At 36.0% G+C, this 23,188-nt stretch overlaps 1 protein-coding gene across 6 annotated transcripts in view; it reads left to right on the top strand.

The window, feature by feature from the left end:
- The window catches only part of CTNNA3 (catenin alpha 3), a 1,773,069-nt gene that overhangs the window by 915,248 nt on the left and 834,633 nt on the right, over positions 1–23,188 (top strand). For all 6 annotated transcript variants that reach the window (XM_074382308.1, XM_003928685.4, XM_074382306.1 and 3 more), the window contains one exon: positions 14,504–14,584. In XM_074382308.1, coding sequence (XP_074238409.1) covers positions 14,504–14,584 — 81 coding nt within the window. The remainder of the gene's footprint in view (positions 1–14,503; positions 14,585–23,188) is intronic.

Genomic DNA, 23,188 nt, shown 5'->3' with positions numbered 1-23,188 from the left:
ATGAAAGACAAAAACCACATGGTCATCTCAATAGATACAGAGAAGGCCTTCGACAAAATTCAACAGCCCTTTAGGCTAAAAACTCAAAATAAACTGAGTATTGATGGAACGTATCTCCAAACAATAAAAGATAATTACAACAAACCCACAGCCAGTATCATACTGAATGGGCAAAACCTGGAAACATTCCCTTTGAAATCTGGCGCTAGAAAAACATGCCCTCTCTCACCACTCCTATTCAATATAGTATTAGAAGTTCTAGCCAGAGAAATCAGGCAAGAAAAATAAATAAAGGATATTCAATTAGGAAAGGAGGAAGTCAAATTGTCTCTATTTGCAGATGACATGATTGTATATCTAGAAAACCCCATAGTCTCAACCCAAAATCTCCTTATACTGATAAGCAACTTCAGCAAAGTCTTAGGATACAAAATCAATGTGCAGAAATCACAAGCATTCCTATACACCAATAACAGACTTAATGAGAGCCAAATGAAGAACAAACTGCCATTCGTAATTGCTAGAAAGAGAGTAAAATACCTAGTAACACAACTAACAAAGGATGTAAAGGACGTCTTCAATGAGAACTACAAACCACTGCTCAAGGAAATAAGAGAGGACATAAACAGATGGAAAAACATTCCATGCTCATGGTTAGGAACAATCAATAATGTGAAAATTGCCATACTGCCCAAAGTAATTTATAGATTCAATGCTATTCTCATCAAGCTACCTATGACCCTCTTCACAGAACTTGGAAACACCACCTTAAACTTCATTTGGAACCAAAGGAGAGCCCGCGTAGCTAAGACAGTTCTAAGCAAAAAGAACAAAGCTGGAGGCGTCACACTACCTGATTTCAAATTATACTACAAGGCTACAGTAATCAAAACAGCATGGTACTTGTATCAAAACAGAGATATAAACCAATGGAACAGAACAGAGGCCTCAGAGGGTAATATCACACATCTACAACCATCTGATCTTTGACAAACCTGATGAAAATAAGCAATGGTGAAAGGATTCCCTGTTGAATAAATAGTGTTGAGAAAACTGGCTAGCCATGTGCAGAAAGCAGAAAGTGGACCCCTTCCTGACATCTTACACTAAAATTAACTCCAGATGGATTAAAGACTTACACATCAGACCTAACACCATAAAAACCCTGGAAGAAAATCTAGGCAAAACCATTCAGGACATAGGCATAGGCAAGGACTTCATGACCAAAACACAAAAAGAATTGGCAACAAAAGCCAAAATAGACAAATGGCATCTAATTAAATTCCAGAGCTTCTGTACAGCAAAAGAAACAATCATTAGAGTGAACCAGCAACCAACAGAATGGGAAAAAATGTTTGCAGTCAACCCATCTGACAAACGGCTGATATCCAGAATCTACAAAGAACTAAAACAGATTTACAAGAAAAAAAAAAAAAAAAAAAAAAAAAAAAAAAAAAAAAAAAAAAAACCATTCAAAAGTGGGCGAAGTATATGAACAGACATTTTACAAAGGAAGACATTTATGAGGCCAAAAACATATGAAAAAATGCTCATCATCACTGGTCATTAGAGAAATTCAAATCAAAACCACATTGAGATACCACTTCATGCCAGTTAGAATGGTGATCATTAAAAAATCTGGAGACAACAGATGCTGGAGAGGATGTGGAGAAATAACAACACTTTTGCACTGTTGGTGGGAGTGTAAATTAGTTCAACCACTGTGGAAGACAGTGTGGCAATTCCTCAAGGACCGAGAAATAGAAATTACATTTGACCCAGCAATACCATTACTGGGTGTATATCTAAGGGATTATAAATCATTCTATTATAAAGACACATGCACATGTGTGTTCATTGTGGCACTGTTTACAATGGAACAGAACAGAGGAACTGTTCTGCAAGGAACTCAAATGCCCATAGATGATAGACTGGACAAGGAAAATGTGGCACATATACACCATGGATTACTATGCAGCCATGAAAAATGATGAGTTTGTGTCCTTTGTAGGGACATGGATGAATCTGAAAACCATCATTCTCAGCAAACTGACACAAGAACATAAAATCAGACACCACATGTTCTCAGTCATAGGCGGGTATTGAACAATGAGAACACATGGACACAGAGAGGGGAGCATCACATACTGGGGCCTGTTGTGGGGGAATAGTGGAGGGACAGCACGAGGGTAGGGAGGTTAGGGAGGGATAATATGGGGAGAAATGCCAGATACAGGTGACGGGGATGGAGGCAGCAAACCACATTGCCATGTATGTACCTATGCAACAATCCTACATATTTTGCAGATGTACCCTAGTATCTAAAGTGCAATAATATATACATTCATTTTATATATGTGTATAAATATATATATATTTATAATATAAATATATATATAAATATATATATTATATATATTTATTTATATATATATATATATATATATATATATATATATATATATAAATAAAGGAGGTGAGTGGATCTAGAGGGGGAAATGAAAAATAATTGGCATAGGCATAGTATTAGCCAAGAAAAAATTCAGAGAAACGGAATCAATAAGATACATATATAAATAAGTAAGAGGACATTTATTTTGGCACAGGCATAGTATTAGCCAAGAAAAAATTCAGAGAAATGGAATCAATAAGATACATATATAAGTAAGTAAGAGGAGATTTATTATGGGAATGGCTTATGTGATTATAAAGGTGAGGACGTATCGTGATCTGCTCTGTGCAAGCTGGAGAACTCCGGAAGCCTTTGGTGTAATTCAGTCCCCATCTGAGGACTTGAAAATGAGGGGAGGCAATGGAGTAACTCCTAGTTCAAGGCCAAAGGCTTGAGACTAGTTTGTGGGGTGAGGGAGGGTGCTGGCATAAGCCCTGATGTCAAAAGCCTGAGAACCTGGAGAGCGCTGAGGGCTGGAGAAGAAACATGTCCCAGCTGGAGAAGAGAGAGCAGAATTGTTCTTTTTCTGCCTTTTGGTTCTCTCTAGGTTCTCAACAGATTAGATGATGCCTGTCCACCTGGGTGAGGGCACTTTATTCTTTATGGGATATACTTATCCAAATGCTAATTTATTCTGAAAACACCTACGCAGACATACACAGAAATAATGTTGTTATTGTTTTTTAATGAGTTATCTAGGTATCTTTTAACCCAGCCACATTGATATCATAGGTGATTTTGAGGGCTCCTTGGAGGTCTGCATCTGACCTGCATGCAGTTCACTTAATGTGAGTGATATCTTCTTCTGCAGTTGACTGCTTATTTATGAAATCCAGATTTTTCTATAACTCCTTGTAGCTTTTCTCTATTTATGGATCTAGGCAATAGTCTTAAGCAAACAAACAAGAACAAAATGACCCCAGACCAGCTTTCTTTAGCATAAGGCCCTATCTGGACCACAAAAAAATGCCTAAATATTGGAATTCATTCACTTCTTCTGCTTATTCATCAGCAAGTAGCCAATCTCCTTTCACTAGTTACATTTCTTGGGAGAGAGTTCACAGTTGCTCACTGAACCTCAGCTCTTAGGGACTCTGCTTTTAAATCTTCCATTTAAGTCTCTCCTACTATACTATGGAGTGAGGAAATAGGAAGGAGAATGGGAATTCCAGATTCTTCATATAAACCCTCTCCAATAAACCTTCCCTAATCTCCACATATTTTGACCTTTATACCTTTATTATGGTTGTGAGGTTTTATTCAGAGGAAAGCGGTGGTTTTTGGTTTTTGATTATTTCTTTTGAAAATCATTATCTTGATCTGGCAAATAAGTGAGGAATGCCCTATGTGTATCTTGTTTCTTTAAAGCTAACATTTTTCAATGAAATTGAAATGGAAATTTTCAAATATTTGATGGAGATTTTCAAATATTAGAATCTGGCAGTGGAAGGAAAAAGGAAGAGAATATCTTTGAGTAGAAGCCATTGGTGCCTCTCACATTATCCTATATAGATCTGTATTTCTTCTGACTGTATGTAAGTTACACCCTGTATATGAGATTTTAAAAAATTTAAGATGTCTGCACAAATCAACTGTTATAACAAATAATGTTTTCAGTAGGCTAAGAGGACCTGCTATAAAAGAATATATTATGCATCCTACTAATTTTATGCATACTTACTAATTTATCTCAAAGGAAAAATTTGTATATGCCAAGTTTCTTTAAAGTGGAGATTTTAACTTTCTTACATGCTTTGGAATATGAAACGCTTCACATTATGAACATTGAAATTGCTAATTGAGGAAAGAAATGATAGAAAATATTTATGTGAATCAGCAAAGAATACATTCATTGTATTCTTATTTTATGGTGTTAAAAATAAATGTGTCTGCAAGACACAGATTACAGTTCACTGTGAACGTGAAAACAATAACCAGGATTGTGGAAGTCTGTCTTTTGAGTTTCATATGTCCAGACTATGGTAATACTTTGTTTGACAGTCTATTATTCAAACTCTATAAGGCCCACTGTTGGCTGAAGTTTGACATATGGAGTATTATTAAACTATGAAAACCTGGCTTAGGAAGCAGAGTAGGAATTAGATTTAAGAAACTAGAGGAGTGGCAGAAAATAAAACTTTTACAACATCAGTGGTGTTCTGATTCTCTACCTCCAAAAACATTGTAGAGACAGAAAAAAAATGCCAGGAAACAATGATTCTATTTAAAAGAGGGAAAATAATTTATTTGGTCTATGTGTATTATGCTATATCATTGCTTATTAGACTCTGGTAGTGGTTTTGAACATTATAGACAAAGTTTTAGCCATAGTATTTGCTCACAGTTTAATTGAAAGCATAAATACTGCATTTCTCCAGTTTCTTCTAATAGTTTTATTTGATATAACACACTTGTGAGACTGACAGAGTTTTTCCATTAATTCGTTATATCAAATAAAACTATTAGGCATTATCAGTAAACAACACCATCATTCTACAGAAAACAAAAACTTCAACATAAAAAATAAAAACACAGTTGGGTGCTGTGGCTCATGTCTGTAATTTCCATACTTTGGGAGGCTGGATCACGAGGTCAGGAGTTCAAGACCAGCCTGGCCAACATGGTGAAATCCCATCTCTACTAAAAATACAAATAAATTAGCTGGGTGTGGTGGCATTCGCCTGTAATCCCAGCTACTTGGGAGGCCAAGGTAGGAGAATCGCTTGAACCCGGAAGGCAGAGGTTATAGTGAGCTGAGATCATGCCACTGCACTCTAGCCTGGGTGATAGAGAGCGATAACGTCTCAAAAAATAAAAACAATACATCAATAGATGAATAAAAATAAAAACTTTTTTAAAAAAATAAATAAATAAATAAAATAATAAATAAATAAATAAAAATTAAAAACTTTTAGACAAAAGGCAGTTCTATGGATGAATACCTTGATTATCTCTCTTGTTGTAGTTTTATTACATGAGTCCTGCAGTACTTAGGAACTTTTAAAATACATAATATATTTTGATCCTGCCCTAAACCCATGCAAAATCTCTCAATTTTGAATGTATTCCCTTCATTTATTAGTAACCATATATGATTTATAAGAACAGCTATTCACCTAGGAGCTAGCAAGATCTGAAACTCATTGGAGCAGAGGTTATAGCAAGTTTAATTTAATGCCAAATCTCTCAAATTAATAGACTCCATATCAAATTTCTCTAGATTAAGAACAATGTTGATTCCACAGTCTGCTAGTCTTGAGTAGAGGATGAGACTTTTAACAGGAAGAGAGGAAAAATGGGAGGCAGGGATTGAGGCAAATGGTCACAAAATATGATAGCCTGAAATAACAATATTAAAAGAGCTAGTGATTTCAGAAAACAAAGAGTTGGGTTACTCCCGTCTCTTCCGGCCTCTTTCAAAGTAACCTGTTGGTCGTGGGGATGGTTCTTTTCATCTGCACTTACATATTTGTATGATTGATTCTTCATGGAAACACCTTTAAAAGAGAAAGTTATAGTTTATACTGATCTCTGTGAGTAACATCTCCAGAAAAATGATTTGATTTTCTTTTTGTAGTGCAAATCCATGAATATTTATTTCATGTTCGGTGAATATCAGTTGAAATTCTATATTCTGAGCGTCTCTGGTCTGAGAACACAGACAACAAGCTGGAATGTTGTGTTCTCAGTACTTGATTAGCTGCTTGCTAGACAATATACCAACAAAGAATTCTAACGCCACACACTATTAGAGTTCAGAGGAACCCTTCAGATGATTTAGTACAATGGCTTCCTTTTATACATGCTAAGGACATTTGAAACCAAGGACAAGAGAGGTGATTCATCCTAGTTAAGGCCAACCAGATTGCTTATTTAAAAACTCCCATTTTCTGATCCCCAGGGTTAGATTTTAAACTCATACCAAGTTTATATTGTACCACTTATAGGTAATAATAAAAGTCTTTGAATAAAAACACTGATTTAATAAATATTTGATAACTAATAGGATGGATATTATTTTTGTTAAAAATACTAACACTGAATTTATTAATAATATAGCTTGAATATTACTTATAAGTAGAAGTATGGTTAACTATTCTTCATATATTCATTTTATCCACATCCATTAATTAAGTTTCAGGTATTATAGAAGATACAAATTACAGATTTAAGAGTTGTCAATGCAAAAGATGTGGCAGAATATAAATAAATGATAACAAAAAGTCTCATAGATATAGTAGAAATATATAAAGAGATTAATAAAGAAAGCAAATGAGAGGATTTGTAATTTTTAACTTTTATAGTAAAGTTGAGGAGAGTCAGAAAAGGTGATAGAGAATGAGGCAATTGAGCTGAGTCTCAGATTATGAATTAAGAATTTTTCTGTTGAACAAGAAGCAAACAAGGGCATTCCAGGACAAGGTTGGTATTTGAAAAAGCACAGGGAAATCAGCCAGTTGGTTTAGTTCTAGACACCCAAGTGTGACATTGGTAACACCAATGATATGTCTAATAATAACTGCTAACATTTCTTGAGCCCTCACTATTTGCCAGACCCTGTATATTCTTTATCCTTTTATTCCTTACAAGAACTTTGTAATATAGCTTTTATATTATCTCCATTTTGTAGGCAAAGAAACTAAGACTTTGAGGATTAAGTCACTTGTTCAAAGACATAAAGCTGTCAAGTGACGGAGCTGATTCAAACACAATTTCAACTGGCTCCACAAACTTATATTCTGCTCATTATATTTTAGAAATATTTTTATAAAGCTTACATAATAGATATACTGAGTTTAAGTCACAGTCCCTTCAAGTTGTCACGGTATGGTGGCTGAAGTCTGAGATGGGACTCAGGTCTACCTAATTCACAACTCAATGTGTGCCCTCCTGAAGCAAGATACTTAAATTTACTGAACTTCATACAAACATGAGTAGAGTTATTATGAACAGCAGTTGAGACAATAGCTGTAAAGCACTTATTATATGTGGTAGACATTTGACAAAATGTGTTTCCCCCTCACTGACTTCCAGACCTACTCCAGCAGGCACCTACATGAGCACGGCCTGTTACTTTCCAAAACAATACGAAAGTTCGAGAGTTTTGTAGTCTTCATCCTCTGCCTCTGTTAGCTAAATCATTCTACTCATATGGTTAATTTTTAAAAACCTCATTTCAAAACTCAGAGTTAATTTTTGGCTTGTTTGAGTTTTATTTTCATATTGCAGAGCTTATTTCTAAAAGATCATTTAGTATGCCCCATCCGATGTCTTCCTGACATACCATTCAGTACAGTGGTACTCTAGAAGGAGAGATTTCACTTTTCTTACGCTTGTCTGTTTGTGTGTCTTTCATGCCTGAAAAATCTAGACTAGAATCCGTGCCTGTGCTGTGTTAAGCATAAAATATTTTTCGAGAGATTTCTTTAGAGAAGTACTAAGTTTAAGGGTATCATATTTCATCTTTACCATGAAATAAAGATTTCCCATTTAAAGGAAAATGCATCATTTTAAAAGGTTGAATAAAATGGCACACATTTACAAAACAAAAACAAAACATAACAACAACAACAATTTCCTGCTGTTTAAATTTCACACAGGGCTCCTCTGCACTGATTTTTCCTTTGACTATGAATTAGATAAATGTTTATTTGCTTTAAACCACATCTCTTAGTGTTTGAGCCTTCATAGTTTACTGGGGTGAGCATCACGGCCTGCCTATTTCAAATGCCTCCTTTTATTCTCAGCTTCGTACACACATGTTTTGACATATTTTCAATGACTGTTTATGCAAGATATTGTGCAATAAAAGTAACATATTATTCTATAATTCTTCTTTTTAGAGAACATGGCCCTTTCATAGAATTTTAAAGTTAGAAAGGAATATAGAAACAATTTGGGACAAACATTCATTTTATGAGTTTGGATATTAAAGCCCAGAAATGTAATGGGATTTGTCAAAACCTTATCCAGGCATCCATTTCTCTATTTATTTAACAAATAACTGTTGAGCCCCTACTATGTGCAAAGCACTGTGGTAGATGCTCTGATGGAGTAAATGTATGTAACAGGTTTTTCTATTTCAAGGATCATACAGTCTAGTGAGAAAGATGCATGCAGGTAAGTTATTAAGCATAGGACAAATACTAATGAAGTGAGCTGTTTATGAGCCCTTCTGCAATTCTCAGACTGAAATCGTCATCCTTGTGTTGACCTGGCTTTCTCCTTGAAATGACTATTTCGGTTCACAGCTCCATCATCTAGCCAGTTGTTACTGCTGGAAACCAGGATTGTTCTCTTTCCTTCACCTGCCAGCATCTGCCAGTTGTCCACCAACCCAGATTACTCATAGAGTCCTTAAATCAGTTGTTTTTCTTTATCCTGACTGCCACTACATTGGTTTCAACACTGTTCATCTCTCTATGGATTATTACCCTGACCATTTAACACTTCTCTTTCCGTTGGTCATCTCCTCTGATCCAGTGTACAGTCTCCAGCCAGTTTGATACAATGGTCTGATTCTATTATTCATTTGCTTACTTCTATGACTCACAGTTGTATATAGAGTTAACCTCATTTCTTGGCAAAGTAAAGACCTCCAGGATCAGACCTCCCCTGGCACTTTTACCAATACCAAATAATCTTTAAGGACCTTTACCTTTGCTCAGGCTATCCCTACCCCCGATAAGTTTTTTCTCTTCTCTTCACCTGGTTGGCTTTTATATATCCTTTAATACTCAATTTTTACCTACTCAAGAATCTTCCCATCCATCATTAATGAGACTGCTGCTCTCATCAATCCATGTGTTACCCTAGGTACCTCCATAAACTACTGTGTTTGTGTCTATCATTAGATTTGTGCACCTGAAAGGCAGTACTTGATCCAATATATCACTAGTTCTTCGTATGGTGTCTGATATACAGTAGATAATAAAGATTTGTTGACTATGTTGAACTATTTATTAAACCAAGTGTTATAAAAGATGTATAAGAACTATAAGAAAGTATAATGGGAGAGAGTCATTAATTGCAAATAAGATCAACAAAGACTCTATGTAAAATTTAGTAATTGAGTTATACCTTGAAAGAGGTCCATAACCAGGCCAGGCACAGTGGCTCATGCCTGTAATCCCAGCACTTTGGGAGGCCAAGGCAGGTGGATCACCTGAGGTCAGGAGTCCGAGACTAGCCTGGCCAACTTGGTGTAACCCCATCTCTACTAAATACTAAAAGTACAAAAAAAATTAGCCAGGTGTGGTGGTGGGCACCTGTAATCCCAGCTATTTGGGAGGCTAAGGCAGGAGAATCACTTGAACCCAGGAGGCAGAGGTTGCAGTGAGCTGAGATGGCACCACTGTACTCTAGCCTGGGCAACAGAGCATAGACTCTGTCTCAAAAAAAGAAAAAGAAAGAAAGAAATATAAAAAGAGGTTCATAACCACAAAAGTAGGAGACAGGAAGTGAAAAGAGAGGTATTTATACAAGCAGAGTTCTTGAGTTGTAATCATATTGCAGAGAATACAAAAGACCTATTAAGATGTCTCACTAGTGGTTGACAAGTAAATATGGAAGTAGATTATGTGAGGCTTTGAACACAGTGATCAAGACTTTGTTCTTAATTTCATCAGTAGGGATAGAGTGAAGGCTTTTAGAGCAAAGAAGGGACATAATTTGACCTCATGTTTCTCCACTAGGGATTAAGCCCCTTCAGGGTTGGGAGTTTTTGGTTGTCTATTTCTTATTTACTATTTTATTTTATTTTTATTTATTTATTTTTTCAAGACGCAGTCTTGCTATGTAGCCCAGGCTGGATGGAGTGCAGTGGCATGATCACTGCAACCTCTGCCTCCCCGGTTCAAAAAATTCTCCTGCCTCAGCCTCCCAAGTAGCTCGGATTACAGGCATGCACCACCAAGTCCAACTAATTTTTGTATTTTTAGTAGAGCTAGAGTTTCACCATGTTGATCAGTTATTTTGTTTTTATCTAATTAAAAAATGACTGGCATAAAAGTAGAAACTCAGTAGATATTTGAATAAACAAAGAAATGTATGTTTTAGAACAACACTGTCTAATAGATCTTTCTGTAATGATGGAAATGTGCTATGACTGTGGTATACAATACAATAGCCACTAGGCATATTTAAATTAAGGAAGTAAGGAACTAAATTTTTAATGTCATTTAATTTTAATTAATTTACATTAAATTTAAATTACCACATGTAACACCGTGTTTTCTATATTAGACAACACAGCGTTAAGAAGTTCTTCCTTGCAGAGTCTCAACAGGAAACAGATGATTAGAAACACTCAGATTAAGATAGTTCGAGAGACTTTCTCCAAATGTGTGGACAGCTTTAAGGGAACTACAAGAGACAGTACAATTGATTGTGGGTTATGTGGGATCAATGATGAGGCACAATTGATGGATAGACTCCTAGTTAAGATTATACAAGTATAATTAGCCTGGATTGCATTGGGACAGTATTTATAACAGGTAATAATTTTAATACAGTTCCATTGAATGAAATCCATTCGCAGATTTTTTTTTTTTTTTTTTTTTTTTCTAAGACAGAGTTTCGTTCTTGTTGCCCAGGCTGGAGTGCAATGGCACAATCTCGGCTCACTGCAACCTCTGCCTCCTGGGTTCAAATAATTCTCCTGCCTTCGCCTTTTGAGTAGCTGGGATTACAGGTGCCTGCCTCTGTGCCTGGCTAATTATTTTATATTTTTAGTAGGGACGAGGTTTCACATGTTGGTCAGGCTGGCCTTGAACTCCTGACCTCAGGTGATCCACCCACCTATACTTCCCAAAGTTCTGGGATTACAGGTGTGAGCCACCATGCCTAACCCAGAATTCGTGTTTTTTTTTTTTTTTTTTTTTTTTTTTTTTTTTTTTTCCAATAAAGTCTTTCTTGGCAGTTTGTTTACAGAAGAATGTGACTGCTTTCTCTATACAGTGCTGACCTTTGCCATGTGTTCTCAGGTCCCTCTGCCTGACACTCCACTGTAAGTGGTCCTTTTTCCATTAGCAGGGATTTGCTGACTTCATGATGGCTCCTTTCAAGGATCCCTTTAAGGAGCAGTCTCTTTTCTGAGCTCTTGGGATACAGGCAGGTTCTGAGTGTTATCTGCGGTTGTGTTTTAATATCCTGCCCTTTCCATCTCTTGCCTCAGAACACAGAATTCACCTTTAGTCCTAGCTCATTGCTTGATGATTTGTTAAGGCTTTGAAAAAAGAAGGAATGAGAGCCTTTAAGCTGGATGGGGCTATTTCTCCTTGCCTTATTTATTTTTATGCTATGCAAAAGGAATAAAGAGGCATAAACTGGCTTGACTGAAGCTAAATAAATCTGGATAAATAGAGCAAGGATCCAATAAAAAGCCGGAGGTGAAAAAGAAGAAAAGTGATTGTGGTTTGGGATAATGCATCAGGTGAGAAAAAAACAAGAAGGGAGACCTTTCAACTTTGTGTCACGATAGGGACTGCTATTATTACCTAGAGGACGAAATGTCTTTGACCCAGTGAAACATTTTAAACTAGGGTTAAGCTCTGGGTAGAAATTAGGGAATATTTTTTATAGTCCTTATTGAATCTCTGTGTGCTGTCACCTCCTGTCATCCTTTATTTAAAGTTTGGTATGCTTCTGCTGCTAGCTCTGAGAAGGCTGATATCTTTTAGTTGTTCTGATGAATCATACCACAGAAGCTAGTGGGTTTTTACAGCCAACACAACAGGAGTCTCTCATATTATTCCTGATTGCGTGTGTGTGCTCGCATGTGTGCGCGTGTAGGAGGTCTCTTTGTCTGTCCCACTTCTGCCCCTTTTTTATTATCTCTGCTTTCATGAAGTGGAAAGCGATACAACCAAGAGCAAACACTGCATGAAACTAGAGAACAAGGGCTGGGTTCTTTAGGTAAAATTAGAAACTGTCTCATAGCTCATTGTGTATCTGTTTATGCTATTGTCCTGTATGGTCATGAATTAACTCTTCATAATTCTTCACTGCTAGCATAGAGAATGCTGGGTAGGAGCTGTGAAGGTAGTCACAACTTTGATCTGTGTAATTGCTGCCATTGCTCTGAAATCCAGAATATTATTAGTGCTCATAGAAATAACCTAACCAAATCTCTCTTGCTTCCTTTTTCTTCTCTCTTCACTAGACACCGTTTCCACCATGTACACATTCCACACTCTCTTTATGAGAAACTGAAACATGGTAAATACTTAGTGGCCTTCTACTCTGTCTCCCTATAGGAGGTAGCTGGACATATATGGTGCCAATTTATGGCTGTCAGAGTGCATCAGATTTGGTATGGGAATTTAGCAGACCTGGGTTTATGAATGCCAAATACCTTGCAGTGTATAGAATGATCTCCAATGATGGTTATTTTTCACACCTTAAATATCAATAACACTGCTGCTGGAAAAATATAGGTTGACCTGAGGTTGAGGTATATACCAGCAACCTCACCTCATGGAGAACTTTAGCTGTGCCTTGAGAGCTAAATGCTAAAATCTCCTTCAGAGTCTCTAGAATGACATCTTTGTGGAAAATGGTAGGCCTCTAATCAAACTCTGTTGTGTTTTGAATTAAGATGTTCATTTATATTTATAAAGTATTCAACTCTATTCAATAAGTCCTATGTAAGTTACTATCAAGAATAGACAAAATTTAAGATATATTTGCTGATCTCAAGATTCTAACAGTATCATAAAAGTGACGCACATGCACATAAATAAAATGAGTATATTGAAAAAATATTCAAAATGCTTTTGGAAAAAGGAAAGGTGAGAGTGTACTTTTGAACAAGGTGGTTGGAAGAACTCCATCTGGAAACTGGTGAAGAATAGATAGGACTTCGGTAGATGTTGTTTTAGAAGATGCTCCCTGAAGTCAAAGGTACATTACACATAAGAACAGAGGAGAAGAATCAGAAAAGTATAGGAATATTGCTACCGTAAAGGAGAGTACTTGAGAAGCTCTGGCAGTTCATAAGACTAAAAAGTAGGTTAGGACAGAGTATAGACAGTGGTTTCATTTCTTGTTAAGGAGTCCACTGGAGAGTATGGGTTTACGTAGGAGTTTAGTCATTGGGGAAAGGGTCAAACATGCTCCCTTGTGGTTTATGCTTGGCCTCAGTGTCCTTTTTATTGAGTTCGTGCTGTAAGCTCCTTCAGTTATCAGCTGCTTAAACTTACCTTCCTGATTTTCAAGGTCTCCTCTCAAGAGCCCTTTTCAGTTTATTAATTTAAATAGCAGCAATTTTCTTAGAGGTGAATCACATAATGATTTTTTCCAATCTCTTTTATATGAGATATCACTGAAAAAAGTATGATTAGATTTAATCCAGTTGTCTCCCGCAAAAAATAATATGTAGAAAATACAAACCAAGGTGACTCTCTATGTGCTTAATAGCCTAAAGATTTAGGTTAAGGATATAACAGAGAGCTGTTCTGCTCAAAGAATAAAAAGGTGTTGTACAAATTACCTGAAAGAGCCAAAAACAGCGTCCAGTTCTTACTTAAAACAATTTGTTCTTGGAATATTGTCAGCTAAAATTGTGGTCAACTTTTGCAAATTGTATGAATTTGCACTGCATATTTTATTTAGTGTTTAGCAAAACTCCAATATGGCTCTGCATAACTTACACAATACACCATGGAAATGACTTCAGAAACTCCCACAGAAGTTGACAAATTGGGCATCTAATGCTTTTAAGCTAATTGCATGCTTAGTGATTTAAGATTTGACTTGTAAAAAATGAAGATCAGAGTTTCATGAAGATAATGTTTTGCCTACTGTCACACCAAATACAATGTAACTCTGTATCGGAAATATTACAGAAGCTTAAAGATGAAAATAACGTGAGCTTTAATCACCATCTTACTTAGTCTTAAGTGAAATGCTCATGAATCATATATAATACAGCAGTTTTGAAACCTATTCTTAAATTTCAAGCTGTTATTTTCAGGAAATTCAGAAAGCAAATTTCTAAGTGATAAAGATTAATTGATACCATTGCTTATGTCATTTTGTTCTTCTTTGCAGACTGGAAAAAAAGAAAGGAGTAATACCCTGAATGCTGCTTTAGACAACATGTGTAAGAAGACAAGGGACCTTCGCAGACAGGTGAGGGAAGAGGGAGATATGGAGACAGAAACATGCTTGCCAAATGAAACTTTTACTCATTGCAGGCATATTTACTTCTTGTTTTTGTCTTTCAAATTAATTTAGAATGAGAAAGAGAACAGTAAATATATACTTTCCATATTTATATATACATACCTCAGATGTTTTTGTGGCCAACATAAAGTAGAAGAAAGAATGTGTGCCTTATCAGACAGAATTACATTCGAATCCTGGATCTGTCCTCACTGGTTATGAGATCTTGGGCACAAATTTCATCTCTCTGAGCTTCTTTGAACCTGTAAGATGAAATTAACAATTTGCAACAGAGTTGTAAGGAATCACTAAAATTCATATAAGTTCCTGACCCATAGCATGTTTTTAGGGAATGTTGATAAATTGATTCTATTACATGAGAATTTATCGTCTAAATGCTTACATCCAAATGCTTAACTAATAAGTAGTTCAGAGACCCTATCAAATTCTCCTTCCATTTTTTTTTTCAGGATACTTCAAAAATTAGGTTTGTGTAAGTTAAGGCTTTTTTTTTTTTTTTTTTTTTTTTTTTTTTTTTTTTTTTTTTTTTTTTTACCTTAGGTCATCAGGAACACGGGATTAGAACGAACTCCATTAAACAATTTAGAAGTCTAGTATTACGCCACAAGTTAAACATTTCTCCAGTAATAGGAAAACTTAGCTATTTTCCAAGACATTTGGTCTTCATTTCTTTCCTCTGTTTAATAACCAGGGTTCTTTCTCATGCACAACTTTAACTTGGTCATCATTAACTCATCAAAAGGGGCAAAAAGCTATTCAACTATAAGCTTTTAATGCAATATATTATTGTACTTTAATGGGCAGATTTAGTAAATTGGCTGAACAATCTTTTAATTCAGAAGGTGACTTGGAAATGAAATAAATAGGGATCTCCAGCCAGTTAATAATAGCTGCATAAAAACATCATTTTCACATCTGTGAAAATCTCAGTTTCTCAACTTTATGGCTTTAATGTGAATTCTGTTGCTATCATTAACTCTTACAATCATGGAATGTAAGAGTCAGAAGGAACTTAGCACAACCTGTCTTATGAGGCAAATGAGAAAGCAGGCCAGTGTGGTGAGGTGTCCTGCCTATGAGGATGGTTCACTGAGTCAGGACCTGTACCAGGACACAGAAGTTTATATCCTCAGAGCCATCCTTCCTCTTTGTGGAATGATCTCTATTCTCTGTCTTCTTCAGGATTTCTACCCCATCTGCTTCACGCAGGACTCAGAAAAGTTGTTTCTATGAGCTATCAACGATTGTGTTTCTCGTTCATGTCTTTTCCCTCTATATTGCCTTCAACAACATTATACATAAAGAGCTAATCTACATTTATACCTCCAAGGGTTTTAGAATTATTATTTTTCTAAATAAAGTCAAGAAAATGCAATTACTTGTGTGTAGAATTACCAGATTTAGCAAATAAAAGCACAAGGCACCCAGTTAAATTTGAATTTCAGATGAACAACAAACACGGTTTTGTATAATTATGTCCCAAATATTGTATGGTACATACTTATATTTAAAAAGCTGTTCATCTGAAATTCAAATGTAACTGAGCATCTTGTATTTTATCTTGCAATCCTACTTGTGTTTCCACCCCACTACCATCAGTGAGACATAGAAATAGCATTGAGGATTACTGATACTGTTCTTCATAGTAAGGAGATACTTCCATCGTTAGAAAACTGCTGTGCTCTGAAGGTATTAACATTCCGTATGGTTTCACAGGTTAACATCTCCATTGTTTCTATCAGTGTTTAACAAACCACCACAAACAAGAGCAACCATATTTGTATCTCATGATGCCTTGGGTTGGCTGAGTATCTGCAGGGCCATATTCTGTACTGTTTTCGCTTGTGGTTTTTCACACAGTGGTAGTCAAATGGCAACTGTGGCTAGATTTGGGACTTGATTTTTGGAACCTCAATTCTTCTTCCTGTTCCCTCTTTCCATATAGTGCCTAATGTTTTAGGGACCCTCCCTCAAGAGACCCTTTAATTTCTTTCAGGGTAGCCTAAATTTCTTTTTTTCCTTTCTTTTTCTTTCTTTCTTTTTTTTTTTTTTAAAGACGGAGTCTCACTCTGTCACCAGGCTGGAGTGTGGTAATGTGATCTCGGCTTACTGCAACCTCTGGCTCCTGAGTTCAAATGATTCTCCTGCCTCAGCCTCCCAAGTAGCTGGGACTACAGGCACATGCCACCACGCCCAGTTAATTTTTGGTATTTTTAGTAGAGATGGAATTTCACCATGTTGCTCAGGATTGCCTCAACCTCCTGACTTCATGATCCACCCACCTTGGCCTCCCAAAGTGCTGGGATTACAGGAGAGAGCCACCGTGCCCAGATTTCTTACATGGTGTTTCAAGTTGCCAAGAAAAGGGAGATGTTCCATTCTTAGTGTCTTAGCTCCAAAGTCAGAGAAAGCCATTTCCTTCATATTCTATAAGTCAAAACAGTCAAAAACCCTGTCCTAGTTCAATAGGAGCAGGCAGAAGCTCTGTTTCTTGTAGGAGACGTATTTGTGTACAGGAATGGATGGAGTTGTTAGAAGCTATCTTTGAAGTCCTCCATGATCTTCCACTTTGACGAAGTTAGTTGCTATGATTCTTTTACATTATCCTCACTTATCCTTCCCCAAGTACTTTATTTTTCATCCTGATGTTTACACTTTTGGTAGAAATCACAGTTAATTAAAACAGCCACATAAATTATCTCCACTTGCGAAGTTTATCCAACAGTTGTTTTAAGCGTCTCACATGTAGTTCTTCTCACAATTAAGAGAAAGCATTGCCCTTAAAGTGTTTTTCTTAGGAGTATTTAATGTTCATCGTTTGCTTTAGAACTGGTTTTATCTTTTAAAAAAATTTTAGCAAAAAATAAATAGAGCCCATTTTCCTGCCCATTCATCCTATCCCCTTTCTTAACTGTGGCTTTTTAAAATCAGTAACTCAGTAACATGTTAGCTCTGGTTCAGGGGATGATTGGACTTCTTCCATGAGGAATGACAGAGATGGCTTAGAAATATCTGAGAAGAAGCAGCAAATTATAGATTTGAGGATAATCAAGATGGAATATTCTAGGAGGCGAGTATTTATTTCTTTCAACCTTCTTCCTCTGTGATTTTTTTGCCTATTTTACTAGAGAATAAAGACAAATGTTCTTACATGGTGTTCTAGGTTCTCTGTGATTTGGCCCTGACTTAATCTCCATTATTCTTAATGTTCCTCTTCCTTCAGCTCTCCTTCTCAGTGTTGTCTCCCCCTCATCACACCAACACAGTACCCCATTTTCTGACAAAAGAGTCTACTTGTTATTTACCAGAATTTGCATCACCTCCCGCTCAAACACACTTGCATCTTTGCTCATATGACTTCTACAGCTTGATGGCTTCTCCACTCAGTCTCCTTACACACACCCCCAACACTTAAGCAACTAATTTCAGAGGAGTGTAAATGTTATTGCTTCCATGAAACCTTTGCTGTTTTCACGAGCTGGAATGGATCTTTTTCTTCTTGGAACACTTATAGCTTGTGCACTCGTATTATAGCAATGATTATATTCTTCTTATATTTTGTTCTTTTGCAATGAGTTTTCTTCCCACTGCATTTTATGTCCTTATAATGATAGTTATGACATCTCTCATTTACTGAATGCTTTCCAAAGCTTTCCAGCAAGCATATTTATTACATTGTTTACTTTTTTTCCCTGAAACAATGAATAATGCCATGGTATTGTTATCTCTGTCACCCAAAATGAATTACCACAGCAGACATCACCCAGCTAAGTGATAGAGACACAGTTCTAGCTCAGGTTCATCCAACCCCAGCCTGTATGTGTAATCACCATACCAGGGGCTGGGGATTGTGGCCTACTCACTTTCAGAACTTCCCAGTGCCTAAATTACTGATTTTATCATCACAAATTCTTTTCTTTCTTATCATTTGTTTTAAACCCTTTTTAAAAATTAAATTTTCTTCTTTCTTTATCCTCCTTTTCCATCATTCATTTGAAAACTGCATACCTATTGCAACTCTCTCAATAAGAGGAGGAAGACTTTTTAAACATCCTTTACTTTATTTAAAAAAATTAAGCAACAAATATATTTTATTTCTATTGTATTATGGATAGTAAAAATATATGTTATTTTACTAAAGGCAGGTTAAACTCTTTATTTGTGTATATTAAAAAATGTTTTTTATTTCATAAATGCCAAAGTAAAGATGAAGTATGTCAAATAAAATGGGATTTTGATGAAAAAGGACAAAACAAAAACTTGATTAATTCTTTAGTTGCAGAGTTTCTAAATTGTTAGTTCTATCTCTCCTCCATGTTGCATAATAGTAACTCACCACTCAGAAAAAAATATGTAGGCTTAGTACCTCCTGGTCATCATCCTCATCATCAAATAATATTATGTATCCACAAAAAGCAAGTTTCACTAAATTGACATAGGACATACACAGTGAAATAATTATTAGTTGATTTAATTCCTGTTAGACAAGCTTTGAAAATCACATTTTGCTGTTTGATTTAAATTAAAATAGCTTTTAATTTTAAAAAGATTATTAAAATTTAAAATACCATTAATGTATTAAAATTTTAATACAATATTTTAATTTAAAATACTTTAAATGTGTTTTTCTATTTCTCTGAGGATAATTTCTTTCTGAAATACTTTCTTCTCTTTCTATACCCTTTCCCTCATAATTTCATTCTTTCTGTTCCTGTATCTGGTGGGAATGGTGGGGCTTTTTTAGACATTTCGCACAGGGCTTTCACTTTTGGTTTTCAATTGTAGAGATATATATTATTTTGAGATCCCAAACCACTTACATCAGTAGGAAATAGAAAAATTGATGTCTCGAAGCCTTTTATTAAACTGTAGTGAGAGAAGATGAAAAGCACCTCAGTTCGGTTTTGTTCTAACATCTTTCATGCCTGGCCACAAACAGGTATTTATTGAAAGTGTGTACCTGTAATTCCTATTGGGCTCCCACTAGCTTCAGATTTTAGTGCTGTGGCTTCTATTTCTATATTGGCATATTGGATTCTTTAAACTTTCTGTATGTCACCCAACCGAAAGGAATGCATTGTGCCACTGAGCAGGAAAACAATATGGAAATAAATAAGATAGAGGCTACTTTGGTACTATATTTAGGTATATATGACTGTACAATTTAATGAAAACAATCCCATATGAATATATAAGAACATATAAAGAAAATTGCTTAGTGTAACATTCTAGTCCTTTTACATCTTGTTCCTATCTAGATTTCTAGTCCTGTTTCATAATAATTCCTCTTTTACAGTGAGTATAATTCAGGGCATGGCAGAACAAACCCCAGCGATATACAGAGCAGAGGTAGTACAGTATAATCAGCAATGAGTAGTTTACATAAGACAATGGAGTCTCCTACTTGGCGCGTAATCCATCAACATTAACACCAGAAAAAGGTACATGTTTTATATGGGTTTTCCTGAAAGCAGTGCCTAAAACTAGGGCCTTAGTGCAGGTGGTTTACTTAGGAGGTAATTCCTGGAAGCAAGTGTAATAGAACATGAAAAGCGAAGCAGGGAAAGAGGAAATGATATGCTGCTGTAGACAATACACTGCTGTAGACAATAAGAACTTGAGGATCTCTGAGAACTAACAGAATGTTTCCCAGAATTGTCTGGCTAATGGATGGAGGCTAGGAATTTTATGTGGTAGCTCCTATCCCCATAAGGTTGAAGGTTTCCCTCAGTGTTGTGGACTCTGAATAATTTTCAGGCAGTGTTTATGCTGGGTTGAGAATTCCACATAAACTTGAAACGGGTCCTGAGACAGCATAACAAAGAGACACAAGGAATGCACACAAGGAGCATGGAATGTCTTCAGAGGACGTGGAACTGTTGCCCCCAGCAAAAGCTGAAATCAGAGATAGATCCAGGGGATGAGATATGAGGCACCAAACATCTGCAATGTAGTTCATAGCAGTGAAGGTAAGGGATCATGAACCAGAAAGTTAGACAGGGACTGGTGAGAATATTGTGAGTTGGCTAAATTAGTTATACTTTGTTTTTGCATGGGTTAAGATGATTTTAGTGGAGAGATACCTCCCTGCTTCTGACCATGTGCTAGCTCCTAAAGGTTTCATTCATGTCCAACACAAGTCATTTCTGGGCATTTCCCTCTGTCGTGAGACAAAAAGATTACAAAGGTTGGCACAATGTGAAACAATAGTTGCTTTTCACCTCTCATTCTTGCTTGGGCAATAAATCAATATGTATTTCCAGAAAAGCAAAGGGGAGTAATAAGACTTTTTGGATATAATTGCAGATGGGAAATTATAGCGAAGTCTTTTATATAAAAAACAGTCATTCTTTAAACATGTATCTCAGAGTAGCAAATACTAAGTCTTGCTTCTTCATGTCACAATCAAATTATTTTAAAAAAGGGTTTATACTCACTGTCTTTACTGCCTTATCTCTCATTCACTCTTCAAACCACAGCAATGGGACTCCTGCCCCAACTTTTCCACCGAAACTGCTCTTACCAAGTTTATCAATAGCCTCTTAGTAGTCAAGCCCAATGGGCAAGTCTCTTTCCTTTTTTTTTTTTCTTTTAAATTTAACTTATCTTTAAAATTTGACTCTAAACTTGTTTGCTGTCAGTCTCTGGGTTTTTCATTATTGTCATGTTTAATGTATTAATATGATATATATATATATATATAATGATATTTAATGCATTATTGTAATATTCACTCTTCTACTAGATTATAAGGAACCATGAATTTCCATCTTGACATTTCCTTCAATACCTTTCTCTTGGTAGAAAGGTGAGGAAATAGTTTCCAGCAACATTTACTGAATCAAAGGAAATAATTTACACAGAAGAGAAGATTTAACAAGTCCATGATGTGAATGTTATAGTTGTGTTTGATAGGATAACTACAGAGACGTATTTTAAAGTTTGTCTTTTAGTTGTTGGTCATTTGTCTCTGTTTCTTAGTTATTATCTCAGTCTCTTTTTAAGCCCTACTGTTTAATCTGCATGACTCCTGTAAATGGTAGTGTTTCCTAAGACGTCCTTCATGGGTCTCCTCACTCTATGTGATCTCATCCACACTCTTCACTTGAGTTAGTTCCCATAGGCTGGCTCTTCACGGCGTATCTCTAGTGTAGATTTCATCTGAGCTTTCCTTCTACGTGTCCCAGTTATAAATGAGAGAAGAAAGGAATCAAGGAGAGGGTAATCATTAAAAAATGCCCCCACTCTGAGAAATTAGAAGGAATGTCTATTTTTCTCTTCAGTATCTGAAACTTACCCAACCTGTAGTTCCCACGTCAAATAAACTTGTGACCTCTTGCCTGACTTCTCTGGTCTACTTCCTATAGACAGCAAACACATTATTCATTCACTTAAGATCTTCCCTTTGCCTTGTAACCCCTTGGCACTCTATGCTCTGTCCTAATAAGTGCTCAACAAATATAAATTAATTGCCACTAGTAATTTGTCTTTCTGTATACTAAGCAGAATCCTTTCTTGTGGATCTGCCTGAAGTCTTTCTTAAATTGTTGATAGTCAGAAAATTTCACAGTGCTTCTGAGCAAGCTCAGTATTCTAGGCAGAGGTATTTTTCTTCCAGAAACCTGTAATTATTTAATGGATTTATTATTCTATGGTCATTATGGAGGACAGTACTTTCCATGTAGCTGTATCATTCAGCTCTCTGAAAATGTATTACTATTCATTCTCAAGTAATCTAAAACAAGGCCATCTATTGGTTTAAAAAATGCTCTAAAATACAATTTTCACAAAAAAAATTACATTTTTTCTGTCTGATAGGTATTTCTCTTTTTTGTTTTATCTATTGTACAGAGGTTATTAAACTAAATCGGGTTGACTCAAAAACCTATGGGCTCATTCACAATCATTGACATTGTTAATGAAACATTTCAGGATATTATGATCTTTTGTTTGTTTGTTTGTTTGTTTGTTTGTTTGTTTTGAGACAGAGTCTCACTTAGTCACCCGGGCTGGAGTGCAGTGGCATGATCTCGGCTCACTGCAACCTCAGCCTCCTGTGTTTAAGCAATTCTCCTGCCTTAGCCTCCCAAGTAGCTGGAATTACAGGCGCCTGCCATGATGCCCAGCTAATTTTTGTATTTTTAGTAGAGACAGGGTTTCACCATGTTGGCCAGATTTGTCTTAAACTCCTGACCTTGTGATTCATCCACCTTGGTCTCCCAAAGTGCTGGGATTACAGGCGTGAACCACTGCACCCAGCCTGATACTATGATCTTTAAAGATTCAATATTATATAAATACAATGAATTCATTTCTCAATGCAGTTTTAAATCTCAGAAAATATCTGCTGAGTAATTGCCTAATTGTCATTAATAAGCTTATATGTAATCTAATTTAAAAGAACTAATTGTAGCAGAATATTATCATTGTTTAATAATTTAATGTGTGAGGGCAAGAACAATTAATGCAAATGGGGAAAATTGGACATCAAACCCATTTATTATTCTTCTTGCTCTATTAATCTGTTATCAACTGGCATAATCGGTGATC

This window comes from Saimiri boliviensis, chromosome 12 (assembly GCF_048565385.1).
Source record: "Saimiri boliviensis isolate mSaiBol1 chromosome 12, mSaiBol1.pri, whole genome shotgun sequence".
In the NCBI taxonomy this organism is placed as follows: domain Eukaryota; kingdom Metazoa; phylum Chordata; class Mammalia; order Primates; family Cebidae; genus Saimiri; species Saimiri boliviensis.
This window is presented reverse-complemented; position numbering and strand designations above follow the sequence as displayed.